This window comes from Mytilus galloprovincialis, chromosome 4 (assembly GCF_965363235.1).
Source record: "Mytilus galloprovincialis chromosome 4, xbMytGall1.hap1.1, whole genome shotgun sequence".
Taxonomy (NCBI): domain Eukaryota; kingdom Metazoa; phylum Mollusca; class Bivalvia; order Mytilida; family Mytilidae; genus Mytilus; species Mytilus galloprovincialis.
This window is the reverse complement of record NC_134841.1, coordinates 58,969,435-58,988,280: the sequence shown is the minus strand read 5'-3', so window position 1 is coordinate 58,988,280 and position 18,846 is coordinate 58,969,435. Positions and strand designations below refer to the sequence as shown.

The window sequence follows — 18,846 nt, the reverse complement described above, 5'->3', positions numbered from 1 at the left end:
TTTTTTTTTTTTTATATAAATCATTTAATTTTTCGAAAATGTTTTTATCTTCAATTTTGCAGTTGCAGAATACGTTTCTCTCATTTTTAATTTATGTACATATTTCTTTGAATTTTTACATTAATATGTAATATTGAAAATAAACATTGGAGTCTTCTACTCTCTTTTAAAAAAATCGGGTATTTATCAGTTATTGTCGCCTTGTTTTTCTTATAAAATGAAAATCAAGGAAACGCTATACGACAGAAAAGAAACAAAATTATTCTGCTGAACAATAGAAAAACAAAATAGAAAAGAACTTACCCACTTCTTTGGCAATCGTTTTCCCCATTGTGACCAACAATCATAAGATGGATAAACCATCATTTCATGTTAAATACGTTAATCAAACTGTTTTAAATCACAATTTTTTAAAAATAATATTTAAATAGCATCCAAAAACTACATGTAAAAAAAACACCTCACTGTGAATGACTATAAGTTGTTGACTTAGCCCTTCAAGTGCATTGAAACTTGGCAAAGAACAAACACGAACGACTATTAATTACAATATTTTAATAATTAAACACACTGGTGAAAATTTCCATTGTACCTTTTTCTCGTAGGTATTGTTAATTCCGGGGCTTATCTGAGGTAATTAAAAATCGGTTGTATTTTAACCCGCAGCATCAGATGGTATCAGATGACCAAGATTATGTAGGAATCATGGTTGCTATGTTCGTGGATCTCTTTCAGGCAACTGTTCGTTTCAGTGTATGAAATCAACAATCAACAAATTAATCTAAGGTGCCATGTTATTTACCGACTTTCGTTAACAAGAGTGTTCATTAATAGTTAATAATATAGTCAATTTTCTTATCGAAATGAGCAAAAACATCACATGTTGGGTGAAATTGCTGCGTGCTACGTATACAAACTGTAATGTTCAATTTATATACAACTTATATATAAAAAGAAGATGTGGTATGATTGCCAATGAGACAACTCTCCACAAGAGATCAAATGACAAAGAAATTTACAACTATAGGCTACCGCACGGCCTTCAACAATGAGCAAAGTCCACACCGCACAGTCAGTCACAAAAGGCCGCGAAATGACTAGTTTAGAATTTGAAAGATGGCATATATTGATGACGAAAATACGGTCTTGTCCGTTTTGTTCTGAGTCAGTTTAGGTTATGAGTTCGTTCGTGTGTCTTAAAATTGCTCCGTCACAGTCATATGTCCCACACCTCTAAAAAACATTGTAATGTCATTATTTCGGGTGTTAATTCTTATTTCAGACCATCTGTTTTGCAACATTGATTTTTAAGATAAGCTTATAATACTGATTTGACTAACCTGAGATTAGTCACATAAAGACGTCGTGTCATTTATATACATAAAAATATAACATTCATGGAATAAAATTTTATCATAATTAACATATTACATTTTATACGTGCTTGTACGTATTTCAGTTTGAATGTATACTGAACAAATTGCATTGTTTCGGAGTGTTAGTTTTGGTATGAATTTGACAAAGAACGACAAATGAATTTGATATGAAATTTGATATAGTGTTGATTTTGCTAAAGGATATATTAAATCGAAGTCTTTTTTTCAATTTTATCTCATATACCACAACAAAAAAACTTGTTGCGTAGACACTTATTCTGAAAAGTATTAAGTATAAATTAAAGTTTCTTTTGAAAATGCGACAACTTACAAAAGCTTTAACTATACCTCATGTTCATTTATTGAATGCATACTTCATTATCATACTATAAAACATTTAAAATATATACATATTTTCAATATATTAATATGAAATGCATGTGTTAAAGATATACAATGTAATTTGGAGAGCACTTTCAACTTCAGAATTTTAATTGGATACTTATGAATTTGACTACGAGATTTTTATTTATACCTTCCAAATTGAAATCACTGCTCAACTTGAATAAAAAAGATAATTACATAAAATTTGGTTTGACGGCTCACATGTTATGGAGATGTCGCAATAATCTATTGAAAAATCCCAGACCTTACTAAGATTCTAATCATACATGGCTTATTTCAGCCTTCGAGTATTCACTCCAAAGGACACAACACAACACTACGGACTTAAAATACCCCTAAGCCTCCTACAAATCACACAATCTTTCAGTAACGAAGAGGGAATGTTCTCGTCAAAACGGGGTTTGTATTCATTACGCATAAAAAACGCTCCAATCCTGATATGCCTGTAATAATTGCCAATGGACGCTAGACACAATTCAATTGTAACATGGCTGTTTAAAAAATAAGTTTGTTGGGACGAATTTAGTTTTTTTGAACACCCATATTGATAAATACGTTTAAGCCACGGGAAGAAAATGAAAAATGAATCGCACGAAAGACTGATGGACATAACTGATGCAGCTTCATACAGACTAACATGAGTTATGCAGATCTACGTTATTAGCCGAACAGGAAACCTTTTATAGCTCGAACAAGGAAGTTAAGTCTCCCAGCTGTGTTATTTAAATAAGAAAATGGCCAGCAGCAACTTTCGAAAGGTTTAGAATTGAGATCTAACATATCTTTTAAAGGGTACACACCATGAATCATAACAAGTCGACACTTTAAACTGCAAAAGTCATAAACTAAAAGACGGCATTAATCCTGCGTTAAGTTTGCTGTGTGTTTTGCACAGTAATATTTGAACTGGCAGGTAGGGTTAGTTTTAGTATTAACTTTTCAAAGAAGAATACCAAATAAAACTGATACCAGATCAAATAGTATATTGATTGGGGATCTTGTTTCATTTAATATTGGAAAATATACGGCGACAACTTGTGAAGTTATTAGCAGAATATAATTCCTTACATCTAGGTATTAAAGTTTTTATCAGGTAAAACTGTGTTGATATTGAACCTTTGTATATGTTAAGATACTCTGCTATTGATTTCTAAACCTAAATATTACTTACTTACTTATACAGTACAAAGAGGTATATAAAATTGTTACATGTTAGAAGAAGAAAAATAATAACCCCATGCAGCTTCAATTATTGTTAACATTTGATTTTTAATAAAAAGTTGATAAATGGTTAAAGAAGAACTTAGGTCTTTTTTATTATTTTTTTCAATTTTTTTATTAAAAATGAAAGGGCTAATTCCGCGTTTAACTTGTTTAGTACAAGATAAACAAGCTACCATAATAATGCTACGAGAGGTATTAATATGCTTATAACTTTTATGACACGCATAATCAAATGTCATATTAAAGTATATAGGTAACACAATTTTAGAGACAAGTACACATACTGTGATTTGTAGTGTTAAACATCTACGTTCGTTGGATTAGGGTGGGCAGTCATCTCATTAGCAATCACAGCACAAATTGAACTGGAGATGGCTTGGATAGACACAAACCAGAAAGAATACCGAATAAAAGAGGGACGAAAGATACCAGAGAGACAGTCAAACTCATAAATCGAAAATAAACTGACAATGCCATGGCTTAAAATGAAAAATGAATAAACTGATACTAAGTATATTTCGACCGATACAAAGTAATATTTCGACTGATACTAAGTAATATTCGACTGATGCTTAGTAATATTTCGACTGATACTAAGTAATATTTCGACTGATACTAAGTAATATTTCGACCGATACTAAGTAATATTTCGACTGATACTAAGTAATATTTCGACTGATACTAAGTAATATTTCGACTGATACTAAGTAACATTTCGACCGATACTAAGTAATATTTCGACTGATACTAAGTAATATTTCGACCGATACTAAGTAATATTTCGACCGATACTAAGTAATATTTCGACTGATACTAAGTAATATTTCGACCGATACTAAGTAATATTTCGACTGATACTAAGTAATATTTCGACTACTAACAATCAAATGAAAGTTACTGGAAGTGTATCGATGACCAGGAAAAAATCAAATGGCCAACATGATTAAAAGGAAAGTCCCAAGAGAAAGGACAATCATATACTGACACATATACACAAAAAGTTATAAAAACAGAAAATAATCTTGTGGGATTTGAATCCCCCTTTGGGAACTTCCACTCCCCCACCCCCATTAAATGCGTATCAATTTACCTCCACATCACGGTATTCCTCTGCCAGACGATACACCGACATCATATTTTGATCAATTTTGTTTCATTTTTTCATATACTTCCTTTTTGTTCTTCTGATTTTAAGTAATCCAACACACAAACAGATAATTATTTACTGTTGCAAGACTTTGTAAACGTCTATGCAATTCAGATATCAACAAAGTCAAAATGCTCCGTTTGCCTTGCAAGTTTAATAACTATTTTTAAATATATGTAAAAATGTATTTCTTTTTCAAAGCATGTTAAATTTTATGTATATCCATCCAGAATACTAATTACAAAATATCCTATTTATGTTAAGATTCAAAATCGTATAGACTTATTCATTTGATTTTAATTTTAAATCACCGTATTGACATAAAATGTATATAACTTAAAACGTCATTACGCATGGTTCAGTTTTGTGAGATTATCAAAATAGGATAGAAACTTTTACCGATGACAAAACGCCCTTCACATAACAAATCGATTCGGTTTTGTTTACAGATATATATTAATTTTCTGTAAGATTAAAGAGTCGAAAATTAATCAAAATTTATCGTCAAGATCTACTGAAGGAGTTAATCATATTGAAATGGTTTGTAACGTTACGCTAGGATGGATTTTAAATGCTTGATAGAATAATACTTCTGGAAACAGGCGTCAGTGATTGTTTAATGGAACATTTGTTTTTTTTACCATATTTAGGACAAACACTTTGTTCCTGCAGTATTCGATAACAATGTTAGTCGGATAGATAGACTTCAGAGGCGGATTTTGAGGTTTATTTTCAGGGGACCTACCCCTTTTTGTGGGAAATAATTGGTTGATTATATAGGGAATCACTGAAGCATGACTGAAGCGGGCCCCCTCTTAGGCAGTCAGTGCCTTCCTTAAAATTTCTTGATCCGCTACTGGATTTTTGATGTTTAAAGTATAAATGACAAGGGCTCATAAGTTATAAGACGACATTTTCTGTCCCTAAAACGACCTCTCAAGATTGTCAATTGAATTTAACTTGTGCAATGCATACATATTGTTTTCTATTTGTTTTGTAGCAAGCCTAAGGGCCGACTGAAAGGGTAAAGAAATGTGGTCTCTTTTCATTCCCAAACAGGAAAATCCACATTATTAAAGAACGTCCGTTTGACTGTGAGGAATGAATATAATCGAAGATACATCTAAATGGAATGAAACAGTCAAATCTTATGCATTGGGCAAGGAGAGTGCTACGTTTTTTACACGTTAACAATTTTTGTATCAAAAAGAGCTCTGAAGGTACATTGCCAGTTGCAAGGCAAATTGTCTCCCCTGTCTGAAATACCCTCGTTTCCCATTTGGTGCTAATTTCCTGCATTTTATCCCAGATGACCCAGTTTATAGAAAAGAGGGACGAAAGATACCAGAGGGACAGTCAAACTCATAAATCGAAAATAAACTGACAACGCCTGGCTAAAAATGTAAAAAATCAAAAAGACAAACAATAGAACACATGGCACAACATAGAAAACTAACGAATAAGCAACAGTATTAGAAACTACTTACTGAAAAAAAAAGTATTAAACTGTTCTCATGCATGATATGCATGAAATAATTGCCACTGAGCGTTAAGCAAAACTCAATCAATTTGGAGGGAATTTGGTGTCAAAACATATCAAAACGTGACATTTTTTCAAGACTACAGATATTCATTTTAAACCATTTTTCCGAGTTCGAACTTTTTTGTTTGCTATTTTTTTTTTAATACATTTTTTTTTTTTTAAATACATCTTTTTTTCTTTTTTTTTAATACATAAGTATTCGGTGTAGCTTATTCTATCTACTCCTACAATTCGAATTATCATTATTAGCACAATTTAATATTTATTTATTCAAAATCAAACGTTCAGTTGCGATTGGTGACCTAATCTCCATCAGACTTTCCATGTCACTCGAATCAAAACAGTCAAAAGGCCAAAGCAAGTAAGAAGTTGAAGCACGATCTACTTGTCCCTTTAAGAGACAAGCATGTCTATAAGCAATTAAAAAGACTGAGACACTTTCGGCCATCATTTCTATATCAAAATATCACTATACATCCCTTTATGTTGGAAAAACTACGTGTAAAAATATGCTTATACGGTACCGACATATTGGTGAAAAATTTGCGCTTAATTTTATATTAACTGTTTTCGAGAGTCACAGACAAATTTACGGTTTAGAATTTCTAGCATTTGTATTTAAGTATAATTAGTTTTAAAAATTCAAGTTCTTAAAAATAAATTATCTCAAACTTTTTTTTAAAGGAAAACAAGAATATAATGGAAGAAACATGATATATTCAAGTTTAACGTCATTATAACTATTACATAATCTTATTCCTATTTAATATTTTTAATCCTTCTGTTTCTTTGCTAAAGTTATTGACGCGAAATTTTGTAATTGTCTATTTTGAAATTAATCTCACATCATAAAAAAACCTTCTCTACACGATCTGACCTTAGAAGATTGTCATTTTTATCGATTTAGTCTTTGATTTATCATGTAAGACTTTAAACCTGTAATATAAATCCCCCTTAAAAGTGGCTTTCATGTTCTCAAAAACCGAAAGATCGATGGAAAACTGCATTTGATCAGCAATTTTCTTCATTTTCGTGAAATTCGTTCTTAGTATGAAGTAATTATAACATCACAATATTTTAAACCATACAGTTCTCGTTAATCGTTTTGATCATTATACATTTTGGTATCTACATCGTAATTACATTTGAATTAGTCTGTCTCATGAACCGAAAACCTGCTTCAATTGTTTTACAATTGTCATTTCGGGGCCTTTTATAGCTGACCATGCGGTATGGGCTTTGCTCATTGTTGAAGACCGTACGGTGACCTATAGTTGTTAATTTCTGTGTCATTTGGTCTCATGTGGAGAGTTGTTTCATTAACAATCATACCACATCTTCTTTTTTATATTCGATGTCTCAACATTAGTCCACAACCCAAAGAGTTATTGAGATATATAAAAATGGCTAGTTTCCAGTGTGGCAGGAAATTTGGATAATAACTAGAGGCTATATGAAAAACAGAGTCTATGTCGATCACCGGCATCAATAAGCATCTATAAGCATCTTCAACAATAGCCACTCTCCAATATTGAAACTAGAACATAATTCATAACTTAAATATATTTTTGTTGACCACCTCTTACTATGATTATTACCATTATAATTTCTCTCTATTTTCTATAATTTTTTACCTTTATGAAAAGGACAAACTTGTCATTTCAAGGCAAGGACTCCAATAAATATTCAACTGACAGTTTAGGGAATGTTGACTTATACTTTTAAATTAACTTACACCTTTTCTTTATCCACTACAATTTCACGAAAAATGCAAAAAATTATAAAAAGCACCATTAAGGTGCTTCCTTGTGAGGGTCGTTGCTCACAAGGAAGCTATTAAATCAAGAGTTCCAAATGGTGAAGTTGAAATCATCTCTTCGTAAATTTTACGGACGCCATCACGAGTTGGTTGACCGTTATGGAATAACCGTTTCACAAATGATTTCGGATATGTTCCTTACGTCGTAACTACAACTCTTCCCTTTCATAAACGTGACCTACCGAATTAGACTATTTTCCGGTTTGTTATCTCATTAACAACACGACGAGTGCTACATGTGGAGCAGGATCTGCTTACCCTTCCGGAGCACCTGATATCACCCATAGTGTTTGTTGGGGTTCGTGTTGTTTATTCTTTAGTTTTCTATGTTGTGTCATGTGTACTTTTGTTTGTCTGTTTGTCCTTTTCATTTTTAGCCATAGCGTTGTCAGTTTATTTTCGATTTATGAGTTTGACTGCCCCTCTGGTATCTTTCGTCCCTCTTTTAAAGGACAATAACTTTACAGAGTGGACTAACAATTTCGGCCACCCGAACATGTCAGTAAAATTGGTCCTGTTAATCAGTTTTGCATTGAAAGTTTTTATCTACCAATTATAGTGTTCAAGATGGAACGAAAAAGCGTAAAAACTGGTAAAGAAATCATCATTTTAGGCAATAACTTCATTCGAAAATTGTCTGTTGATTTTGACAATGTCAATTTCTTTTTTAGATAGTCTACTCGACTTGCTTGTCATTTTAGTTATTAAAAGGTATAACTATCTATTTAAGTTTTCAAGCTAATATATATACGTAATAATGCCCCCAAAAAATAGTTTTTAAAGTCGACCATCGATTTCAGCAAAATTGACCCATTTTAGATCTTGTCTTGCGATCAATTTTGCTTTTCAAGTTTCTCTATATATATTATATACCTTTATTGAATATATAGATGCACATTTTTACCCATATGGGTTGAAGGCATAAATCAACATAATAATTTTACAATACATCATGCAGAAAAAAACCCAACAAAAGAACAAAACATTATATACATATATGTGTCTATCATGCATATATTATAGTCTAAAAATGATAGGCAATAACACAAACAAAAGTTGTTTTTTTTTTTTATTTAAGGGCAATTACCTCTAAAACAAATCAACTAATGATTTTGGCAATGTTGACCAATTGCAAGTTATTTTTAGAAACATATTAAAACTAGCTACCTGAATGATGATTATAGCCAAGTTTGGTTCCTATTGAACCAGTAGTTAAAGAGGAAACGGACGCTTAGTGAGGAGAACACACCACAAGCTAGCTATAAAACAAGGTTTAATCCACCATTTTTTACATGAAAAAATACCTGTACCAAGTCAGGAATATGACAGTTGTTATCCATTCGTTTAGTGTGTTTGAGCTTTTGACATTTGATTGATGACTTTCCGGTTTGAATTTTCCTAGGAGTTCGGTACTTTTGACCCATCGGGTCAGGTAGGCTTTTTAGGATGTATAAATACTAGCCCCATTAATTTTAAACATAAAATCCGACAACAATGTTGAGATAGGTTTATTCTATTCAACAACCACTTATTTATATTTTTTTCTTATACCTGCATGTCGCATTATACACTATGCGGCAGTCCTAATTACAGTGAAAACTCCCAACCTTCATAGTCTAGCCGCCCGTATAACTCTCTAGAACCCAAATTATTGATTGAAAGTGTTTAATGTGTGTGTTCTTTGAAGATTAACAAACAAATTTTCGAGGGAAAAAAAAACAAGACACTTTTTTTCAAATATATTTTAATAGATCTAGTTGTCCACATTTTTTTAATTCATCTTGTAAATATAACTTGAAAATACCGGCAGGTAAACGTTGAAATGTCATGGGAAAAAACCACGATAAATTTCCTAGTAGAGAGAAAATAAAAAAAGATCATAATCAATAATTAAAAAAGTTAGCAACTTTGACAATATCGAGAGAAATCACTAAAAAAATAAAATAAATGTCATGTTCCTGACATGGTATTGACATTCTCTAAAGGAAAATAAATAGGATTTACTAGTTTATCAAAACAGCATCAGTATTTTTGATAAATAGAAAATAATTACCATTCAAACAATAACTGATTTTTATCGCGTTTCGTTAGCAGAAATTAATTTTAAAGATAACACTTTGACAACTTCAAATCTTTTATATTTTTTAAAAGGTATGATTTCAGATTAAACCAATATTTCAGTTTCTATATATCTGATTTCACAACACTCTGACCAATATTTGTGTTATTAAAAGTCACTTGAAACTTTAGTACTTTAAAAGTAAAAATATAAGTGCCATTCATAAATGATATACCGATATATTTTAAACATCAGGTTTCATGTGACCTTGTTTTCGTTCAAAGCTTGAAACTTATTTAAAAAAAATACTTTTATCAAGTTTATTCTTACACAGCCAATGCATGACATCAGTACAGAGATAACAACAATAACTGTATACAGCAAATATACAAAATATGGAGAGAGGTTACAAAAGTCACTAGCCAGGAGGACAAACAAAAGTATTAATAATTTTTATAAATAAACAAAGCTTTTTCAGGACTGGTTTTCGTGTACTCGACATAAGTTCAGAGAATTTATCTGTATTATGTCGTTGTACAAAATAGGAGGATAAATACTTTGTTCGTTTTTGATCGAAAGTAGTACATTCAAATATATAGTGGTATTCGTCTCCAATTTGTCGATTGTTACATCGATGGCTAACATGGTTTCTCTTAATACGTTTTGCCACCTTCCTGTTTCAATCGGCAACTTGTTATTAGTCGTTCGAAATCTTCAAAGAACAACAATAAAATTGAGAAAGGAAATGGGGAATGTGTCAAAGCGACAACAACCCGACCATAGAGCAGACAACACCCGAAGGCCACCAATGAGTCTTCAATGTAGCGAGAATTCCCGCACCCGTAGGTGTCCTGCCACAGCATCTTTAAAGTCCAAAATATTAAAATATTCCTCAAATTCATAGTTTTTCTTAACAATTTTGTAGTTAATAGCTTTTGACGAATTTTTATTAGCGAATACTAATTCTGAAGTTATTGATTTAACAATCTCTGTTTTATAACAGATTTTAACCCTTCTTTATTAATGAAAATTTTTGTGTTTCCCAAATATATGAGAAACCTTCAGATAACATAAATATGTTGAAAATTCAAAATACAAGAATATCTTATTAACTTTCTACAATAGTTTTCGTTCTGTTATATTTGTAACTGCTTTATTTATTGGCAAATTATCTAAATAAGAGCGAAAGTTCACATTGCAATTGGATTTATGATTAAAGATAGACTTATATGTTCATTAATTTAATTGAAAAAAATAGGTCATAAAAACCGGTGAGGTATAAATCTTGGATAAACAATTGCCAAAGTTACAATGGTGCATTAACGGTTACGTATTAATAAGAGAAGATGCATTAAACATCAATATATTTGAATACACGTGACCCAATATGAAAGGCTCGTTTGGACAATATTCAAATTTCCTGTTTCCTACAATTTATTACTTAATAATTTATTTATTTCTCGATAAAATAACAACAATTAACTGACCAATCAGATGACCCCGATGAAATAAGAGAAAACCTCTTGGGTTTGCATTAACGCTCTAAAAGAATTTACGGGAGAATTAAAGAGGACATATCTAGCTGGAACTTTAGTAGATAGTTGTATCATTGGCAATATTATACCATGCACATCTCCTTTATAATCTAAACTAACAAAAAAAGATATAAACTAACAATACTACTATGGCAAATTAACGACAGACGACGCAAAGACAAACAAATCCACAACACAGAGAAAACTAAAGACTGAACCGCACACACCCTACCAAAGTGGGGATGATCCCAGGTGATTCGGGAGGGTAAGCATATCATTCACCACTACTGAGTGACACAAGTTGTGCTACCCATTGTAATTAGAAATTTGGTGATGACTATCGATTCGTGGTGTCAAAGTACAGAAAATGGACGGGATTATTCTCACGGTTAGACAGAGTGAGTAAATATAACAATTCTCAGTGTATATGTTTATTAAATCTTAAATATCACGTAGCTGTGTTCTTTCTTACCATTTGAAATAATCAAAATTCAAATCATTTGTACCACTAAAAGTTTGAGTTTTCAGAAAGCTGAAGTACATTTTATCATCTAGACGTTGTGTATTCATTATTTAAGTGTGAATACTAATTGGAATATAATTATACTGTGTCTAAAATTATGCCGAACAATGTTTAGAAACCAGCTTTTCTGTGACACATAAAAGCTTATAACGGTTTGTTCTTGAAATTGGTTTAATCATTTTAGATTAACTAGAGGTACTGCGGGCAAAGTTCGCAAAATGACATCTCAGGTCATGGAGAAGTCCGTGATTTTCAAAGGGAAATCCAAATGATAATTTGGACCAAAGACAGAAAAGAGATGCACAATGGCATTACATGGTTTAGGTTCTAGAAAATTGAAACTAATCAAGAATGACAGGTAATAAAAAGGGTCTACAAGAATTTCACGTTAGATAGTCTAGAGTCATATATATATATAGATTTAGTATTAGTATCTGGTATAGCATTATCGTCAAATTTAATAAGCAGGCTTGGTAGAAATGTGAGAAACATTAATACGATTTTTCATCTTTATCATTTAATTCAAATTTTAATTGTATACTCAACACAACTGTCAGTTTTTTAGTTCATTATAAACGAAGAAATTAAAAAACCAGATATGAATGTATTGCAAAGGATCGTTTTCAATTTGAAACTGATATGAAGTATACAGCTTAAGTGTTGAGAACACTAAATTCTACATCAAAAGTCAGGAGAAAAATACTGATTGAATTTTAATTCACGGTTTAGAGGATCATCAAGTTTTGTAAGTAATGAACTATCTTTGCTGAATGTGTCAGCTTGCTACATATTGAACCTCTATTGTAATAATTATATGTTAAGAACATCAGTTTTTAATAAGTACGCTGGTTTTCATTTGCATATGAAAAGTGTCAAAACAGTCAATTATTTTTATTTTACAAAAGGTAAACTATTGTGACCTCCGACTTCAAGGGATAATAATCATATCAGAATACTTTTTTTTTAGTTTGAAAGTAATGTCGACATCAATTCTTATAAAATAAATATGAATTTTGATTTTCAGTGGAAATACTTAATCCAGAAAAATTTCTAAACGACATTTTTAAGCGACGATTTACGATAAAATAATTCGAGCTTATAGCCATTGCCAAGTATGACGGAGCAATTTTCTTAGTATTTTCAATAAAATGTCCAATCAAGTCGAGCTATCATTTCAGCGTATCTTTTTATTTCTTTTATTTGGGAGCGGTTATATATACTACTTATTTACTCTTTGATAATATGGGTATAGGAACAGTTGACATGTTTCTCTGTATAAACTAGTACCTTTCTCAAATAATAAAAAAAAACAACAAAAAAAAAAAAAAAAAACAGAAAGTTGTTGAAATATGGTTCAATTGAAAAATTAAAGAATCTAGATAACGGTTCACCCTATAGATAACTTGCCTACAGATTTTACAAAACAATTTTAATAAATCATTTCACCAATGTGTTCTTTTTTCACTTAAAATTTGGCATCACAACCGTTCAACTTCTGACTAATAACGATGTAGAAGTATATTGTGTATTGCCTGCCGAGCACACACCATTTAACCAGTCAATCATTTTTTGGGAAGTTTTACTTTTATTTCGAAAAGGAAAGAACTACCAAATGCTGATGTATACGGTACTCATTATACGTAGGGCTACCACACTGACGCCTAAAACAATATTTACCAAGTTTCATTTTATACCTAATGGATTTGTTTGAAAATAAAGGAAGATGACATCCTCTTTACTTTTTATTACATTTGTTAATCTTTCCTTCAATAATTTGTTCAACAATACTTGAAAGGCTTCTGACGTATATCATTCTGATAAGAACATTAATTTGGTATTTTTAATACTTTAGTCTATTTATAATCAATGATTGCAGAAAAAAAACTATAGTATCGCGAGTATTTTAACAGATAGCTTTTTAAAATAAGAACTGAATCGATTTATTATGAGAGCATTAATTTATTATTTAAATACATGTATATATACATGGCTTTTTGTGCTTTAGTTTACGTAGAGGATATTTGAGACAACATACCCTACGTAGAGGATATTTGAGACAACATACCCTACGTAGGGATATTTGAGACAACATACCCTACGTAGGGATATTTGAGACAACATACCCTACGTAGGGATATTTGAGACAACATACCCTACGTAGAGGATATTTGAGACAACAAATCAAAACAACCGCCAGAAAGCGAAATCCCAGAAGTACATCCACAGAAACTTAATAGGCTACTCAGAGAACATTATTTGAAGGATGGTTTGGGTTTAAATCTCAATTCTAATTTCGATGAATATTAGAACCGAATCGAGTTACATTTGTATGACATTAATAATTACTACGTATGGTAGTTTAGCTTTCGGGAAAGTCAATCTTTTGACTATACTCTTTGAAGATTAGGTTTAAATACTTTAAACAAAATTGCATAAAATTAAGATAAATGTATTTATAATTTCAAAATGATTATTTTTTCTCAGTTCCATTCTCCCTATGTAAGTTAAAAGCATCAGAATAACCGGATACTATACTTTTTACCCCTGATCATATATACATGTATGATAATTTCACAAGATTTAATCATCAAACTAACTTTATCCTAAAGATAAAAATATTAAAACAAGATGCAATTCATATTTTTCGGTGCAAAAAATAGTGCCGTTTTTCTACACTATGAAAATGATCGAAAATGGCAGATAATCTATTAGTCTTTTAGCGCTACAACATACAGTAATAGTTTGTCTCGTTAATAGAACAAGAAGAATACAATTAATTGTCTTACCACTTTCAATTGTTCAAGCCATTTTGAATATCTATCCCTGCATAACAGAGGCGGAAAAGACATTTCAACACAACCATCCATTTTGTTAGACAATGATAGTCTCAAAAATTAAGATTACATTCAAAGAACGAAATCAATATTTCATGTGATAAATAAAGACAGTTTGCACATGTATATTGCAAGTATAACGTATAACAAAACTTTCCTTTATAACTCAAAAGTTTGGATATTGATTAGGTATATAACCGTTAGAAGTTTCTTTGTTGAAACTTATTCATTTAAAATCCATTTCGATGTTTATATTTATGGGGACATGTCTTATTTGATATACAAATATTTAGAAGTTTAATTAGCATTTTCGACTAAAGTGTTCGGAAAATTAATAAGTACAATTTTAGCATGACAAATAGTTTAATCGCTCGATCTTGTTAACTAATTATTCAACGTATCCGACTTTAAAAGGTTCGTAGACAGTTATATACCTAGACGTATTGTTCAAAGCAGTTAAAGCTATCTTTGACTTGATTATGTAATAAATTTTGGACGAGAAAGTAAGATTGTGTGTAAATTTCGCTGATATGAACGAAATACCAATGATTGTTGAATTTCTATCCAAAGGATTATTTAAGGAATGCTACAACTTAACAGAGTTCTAGACAGCTTATAATCATTCATGATTAGTATCGATTGATGAATGGTCTCAGTAGCAAAACAACTCTAATTTTGCCTGTCAACACTCATGTTTGGAGTTCCACTCCAATCTTAATTGACTAAAATTGTCAATTTTCATGCCGAAGGTCGGTGGTTCTCTCCAGGCACTCCAACTTCCTACACCATTTAAAACTGACTGCCACGAAATAGCTAAAAGTGTTGAAAGTGGCGTTAAATACATGTCAATCAATTATTCAATGTTTCAAAACACAGACTTGCCCAATTTGTTTTTTGATTGTTGGAAAATGCATACCTATTACACAATATTTTGGGGGAGGGGGTATATAGGAATCAGCTAGTCTGTCTGTCTGTCTATCTGGAGCACGATTTGTATCTTTTTTTGATTCAATGATAAGGAATTTTATTTTGTTCAGTCGGTTTATCCATAATTGTACCCCTTTCACTTTAGAAATGATCACCCTATTCAGAACCAACCTTATCATCGCAAATCCTCCTGCATGATTTATCAGTTTGAAATGCAATTACTTCATTGCTTTTTTCTAATATGTAGTCGATGTGTATTTGAATAGGATTTTCCGATCCATTGTTTATTTAGTTATGCCCTTTCATCTTACAAATTTTGATAGAACCTTGTTATCGCAACTCCTCCTACATGGTTTGTAATATTAAAATTAGATTTACTACATTGTAAGATCCTAATATACAGGAAAGCATGTGTGGTAGGATGTTTTCATCCCTTGAGTTTCCTTAGTTATGCCCCCTTGAACTTATAATTTTGGCTGATCTTGTAATAGAAACTCATTCTATACATGACTTTTCATATCTTGGTGTAGTAATAGCTATAGATTATAATATGCAGATTTGCAAGAAGGTATGATATTTTTCATAGCAAAAAACACAGGAATTCAGACTAAAAATGTTCATTAAAGGGTCTGAGACTATATCAAATTAAACATTAGAAAACACTCTAAATGTATGAAATATACCATAGCAAATTCAAACGTCAGTCAAAGATGCGGGGTTTAAGTCCAGCTATTATATTTGCTAGTTTACTTTTAATTGATAGTTGATAATACAGACTGGCATAACTTATATATGTAATGCCGACTGTAGCTGCCTGCTGTCTTAGCCCTTTTATATTTTCTATTTTGCAAAATCATAATTTTTGCCCTTACCAAGAATGTCTCTTGTTCCAGTGACACCCTTTACCTTTACCCACCTACACAATAGGTTTATCATCTCATTTATTTTTGTCCTATATATGCTTAAAATATTTATTACTGGAGGTTAGTTAAAAAATCAATCAAGAAATGTTCAGATTGTAAGTAGAGTTTCCTCCCATTGATTATAGTTTGAATATTTACTAGAAGAAACAGGAAAGTAGGAAATAAAATACAATTAAGCAGTTTAAAATATTCAAACTATAACTATAAAGTCTAATTAGTAAATGTACATGCAATTTATGGACACAAATATTAGATCTGAATTTGGGAAGATAACTTGACAAAAATCTAAAACCATATAACTTTAATAATTAGAGATTTGGAGAATACGTCAATAAGAAAGCAAGCCAATGACAAACATAACCAACGGACAACGGACAATGGACAACGTGTCTGCACAAAGTTCTAAATCGTTCCGGGGGCAAAAAAGTTGTAAACAGGTTTAATATGACCAGCCACATTTATGCCATTAAAACCTAATTCTAAAAAATCACGATACATATTAAGATATGATAAAACCACTATATTTACAAGGTTCTTGATTTGATGCAAGCACACGAAAAAGTGGCGGGGTTAAAATCGTTTGTTTAGATTTAAACGTTTTTGTTTTAATCTTGATCAGTGATTTAACAACGTTTATAGAAGATTTGTAGAAGATTATACAATAAACCCAGTACTGGAAAGTCATCTTAAAAATAATTCAAATACTTATGCGATTCCCTCAGATTTTGTTTGTTGCCTTGATATGAGTTTTCTTAATCGTTTAACAGGATTTGAACATCGGTAAACTACTTTCGCCTTACCTCAAACAACTGTACGGTATGAATAATAACTGACAAAATCATAAATAGATAACAAATTAAATCCTTTTAAACAATGATCGCACGTGCTAAAGGCAATCCCCCTTCCGGTTAGAAACCACGCCGTCTTAATCATTATAAAGATTGATATGGTCATAATAAGAAACTAACTGTTCTTAAGTCAAGGATTTTCTACCCCAGGAATAGTCTACCTTAGGTGTATTTTGCAAAACTTTCGAAACTTAGTTCCCAATGCTGACTTTATTTGGCTTTTAAAAATGTTTTGCATATTTCACAACGCAAAGTCATTAGAAGTACATGATATTGTGCAATGCCCAATATAAGCTATACAGAAAAAAATGATACATTTAATATTGATTCAAGCTGTAAATAAGTAAATTAATATTTATCTTCCCAAACAACGAGACACCGCGAACAACAACAATAGAGTTATAACCTTTTTCAATAAGTCTATCATGTCAAGGTAACACTCATTTGACGGACACTTCCAAAAAAATGTTGAACGTAAACATGTGAAAGCGCCTTAGTGTCTTAACTTACCATTGACACGAGTTCTCTTTCATAAACACTATTGTTCCACAAGTTAAAATCAATAACTGGTTGATAAAGAGACAGAATATATCAAAGGGAAAGTCAAATTATCAACCGAAAACGAAATGACAAAAATGTAAAAGTGATCAAAAGACATATAACAGCCTGCAAAACACAACATATAAAACAAAAGACTTTGCAACACGAACCATGCCAAAACCAGTGTGCTATCAGATGCTGCGTTATGGTAAGTTTATAGTTATTGTATAAAATCATCAAAGATACGAGTATCCTAGTATCTGAACTAACTAGGGAGATGGAATCTCTTTAATATAAAGAAATGCACTTTCCTTCATTATATGTTATAGAGGCAAAAGTAGTATCTATACCAGTGTTCATAAGTAATAAATCGATTGAGAAAAAAAACCAAAATCCGGGTATCAAACCAAAACCAAGGGAAACACATATAACTATAAGAGGAAAACAAAGGAACAATAGGAACACTGAAATGCATCAAAAACAAACGCCAAACACACATAGAAACGAACTGTTTGATAACAACTGCCATATTCCTGACTTGGTACAAGGCATCTTAAAATATAACCCGTATTTTGATTATCTTTGACAAGACACAAATACCTCTGGAAATGTCTGATATATGCAAATTACCGAATTAACCAGTCGTCTGTTTTGTAAATAAATTGATCGTGTCCTATTCCCGATTGTGACCGAATGTGTATTGGAATTTGAACATCGGTAAATTATTGTTACTTAATTTATATATTTAATCAAACAATAATAAATGGTTTACTTAAATGCAAAATTTTGTAGACCAACAGTAATTATGTTAGAAAAATTATTCATATAAAAAAAATATTCATAGTATTATCACTTTTGTGTAGACATAATTTTTGAACAAAGTATGGCATATTCATTTTGAATATCAATTATAATATAATTAACAAAGCATATCAGTTTCAGGGGCAGCAACATCTATATCAAAAGTTAAAAACATTAAAAAAAAAATAGGAGCATCAAACCAAAACGGACTTACAAAGAACAGGCAAAACCCCGTCATTATGTCGAATTTACAACAGTAACATTAATTTGACTGCTTCATTTTGCTTTTCTCAACTTAACATCGGTTTGGATTATATGATGTACTTATTTAAAAGCTGGATT

The 18,846-nt window shown here is 31.2% G+C and overlaps 1 protein-coding gene across 8 annotated transcripts in view; it reads right to left on the bottom strand.

The window, feature by feature from the left end:
- The window catches only part of LOC143072551 (uncharacterized), a 105,484-nt gene that overhangs the window by 12,688 nt on the left and 73,950 nt on the right, over positions 1 to 18,846 (bottom strand). The window contains exon 1 of one of the 8 annotated variants that reach the window (XM_076247537.1): positions 14,418 to 14,633. The exons of 2 other annotated variants lie outside the window; for them this stretch is intronic. In XM_076247537.1, coding sequence (XP_076103652.1) covers positions 14,418 to 14,498 — 81 coding nt within the window. In that variant the 5' untranslated portion in view covers positions 14,499 to 14,633. Of the gene's footprint in view, positions 1 to 303; positions 501 to 4,095; positions 4,246 to 14,417; positions 14,634 to 18,846 lie in introns of those variants that run through there. 5 more of the 8 variants (XM_076247541.1, XM_076247539.1, XM_076247543.1 and 2 more) reach the window with 5 other exon arrangements.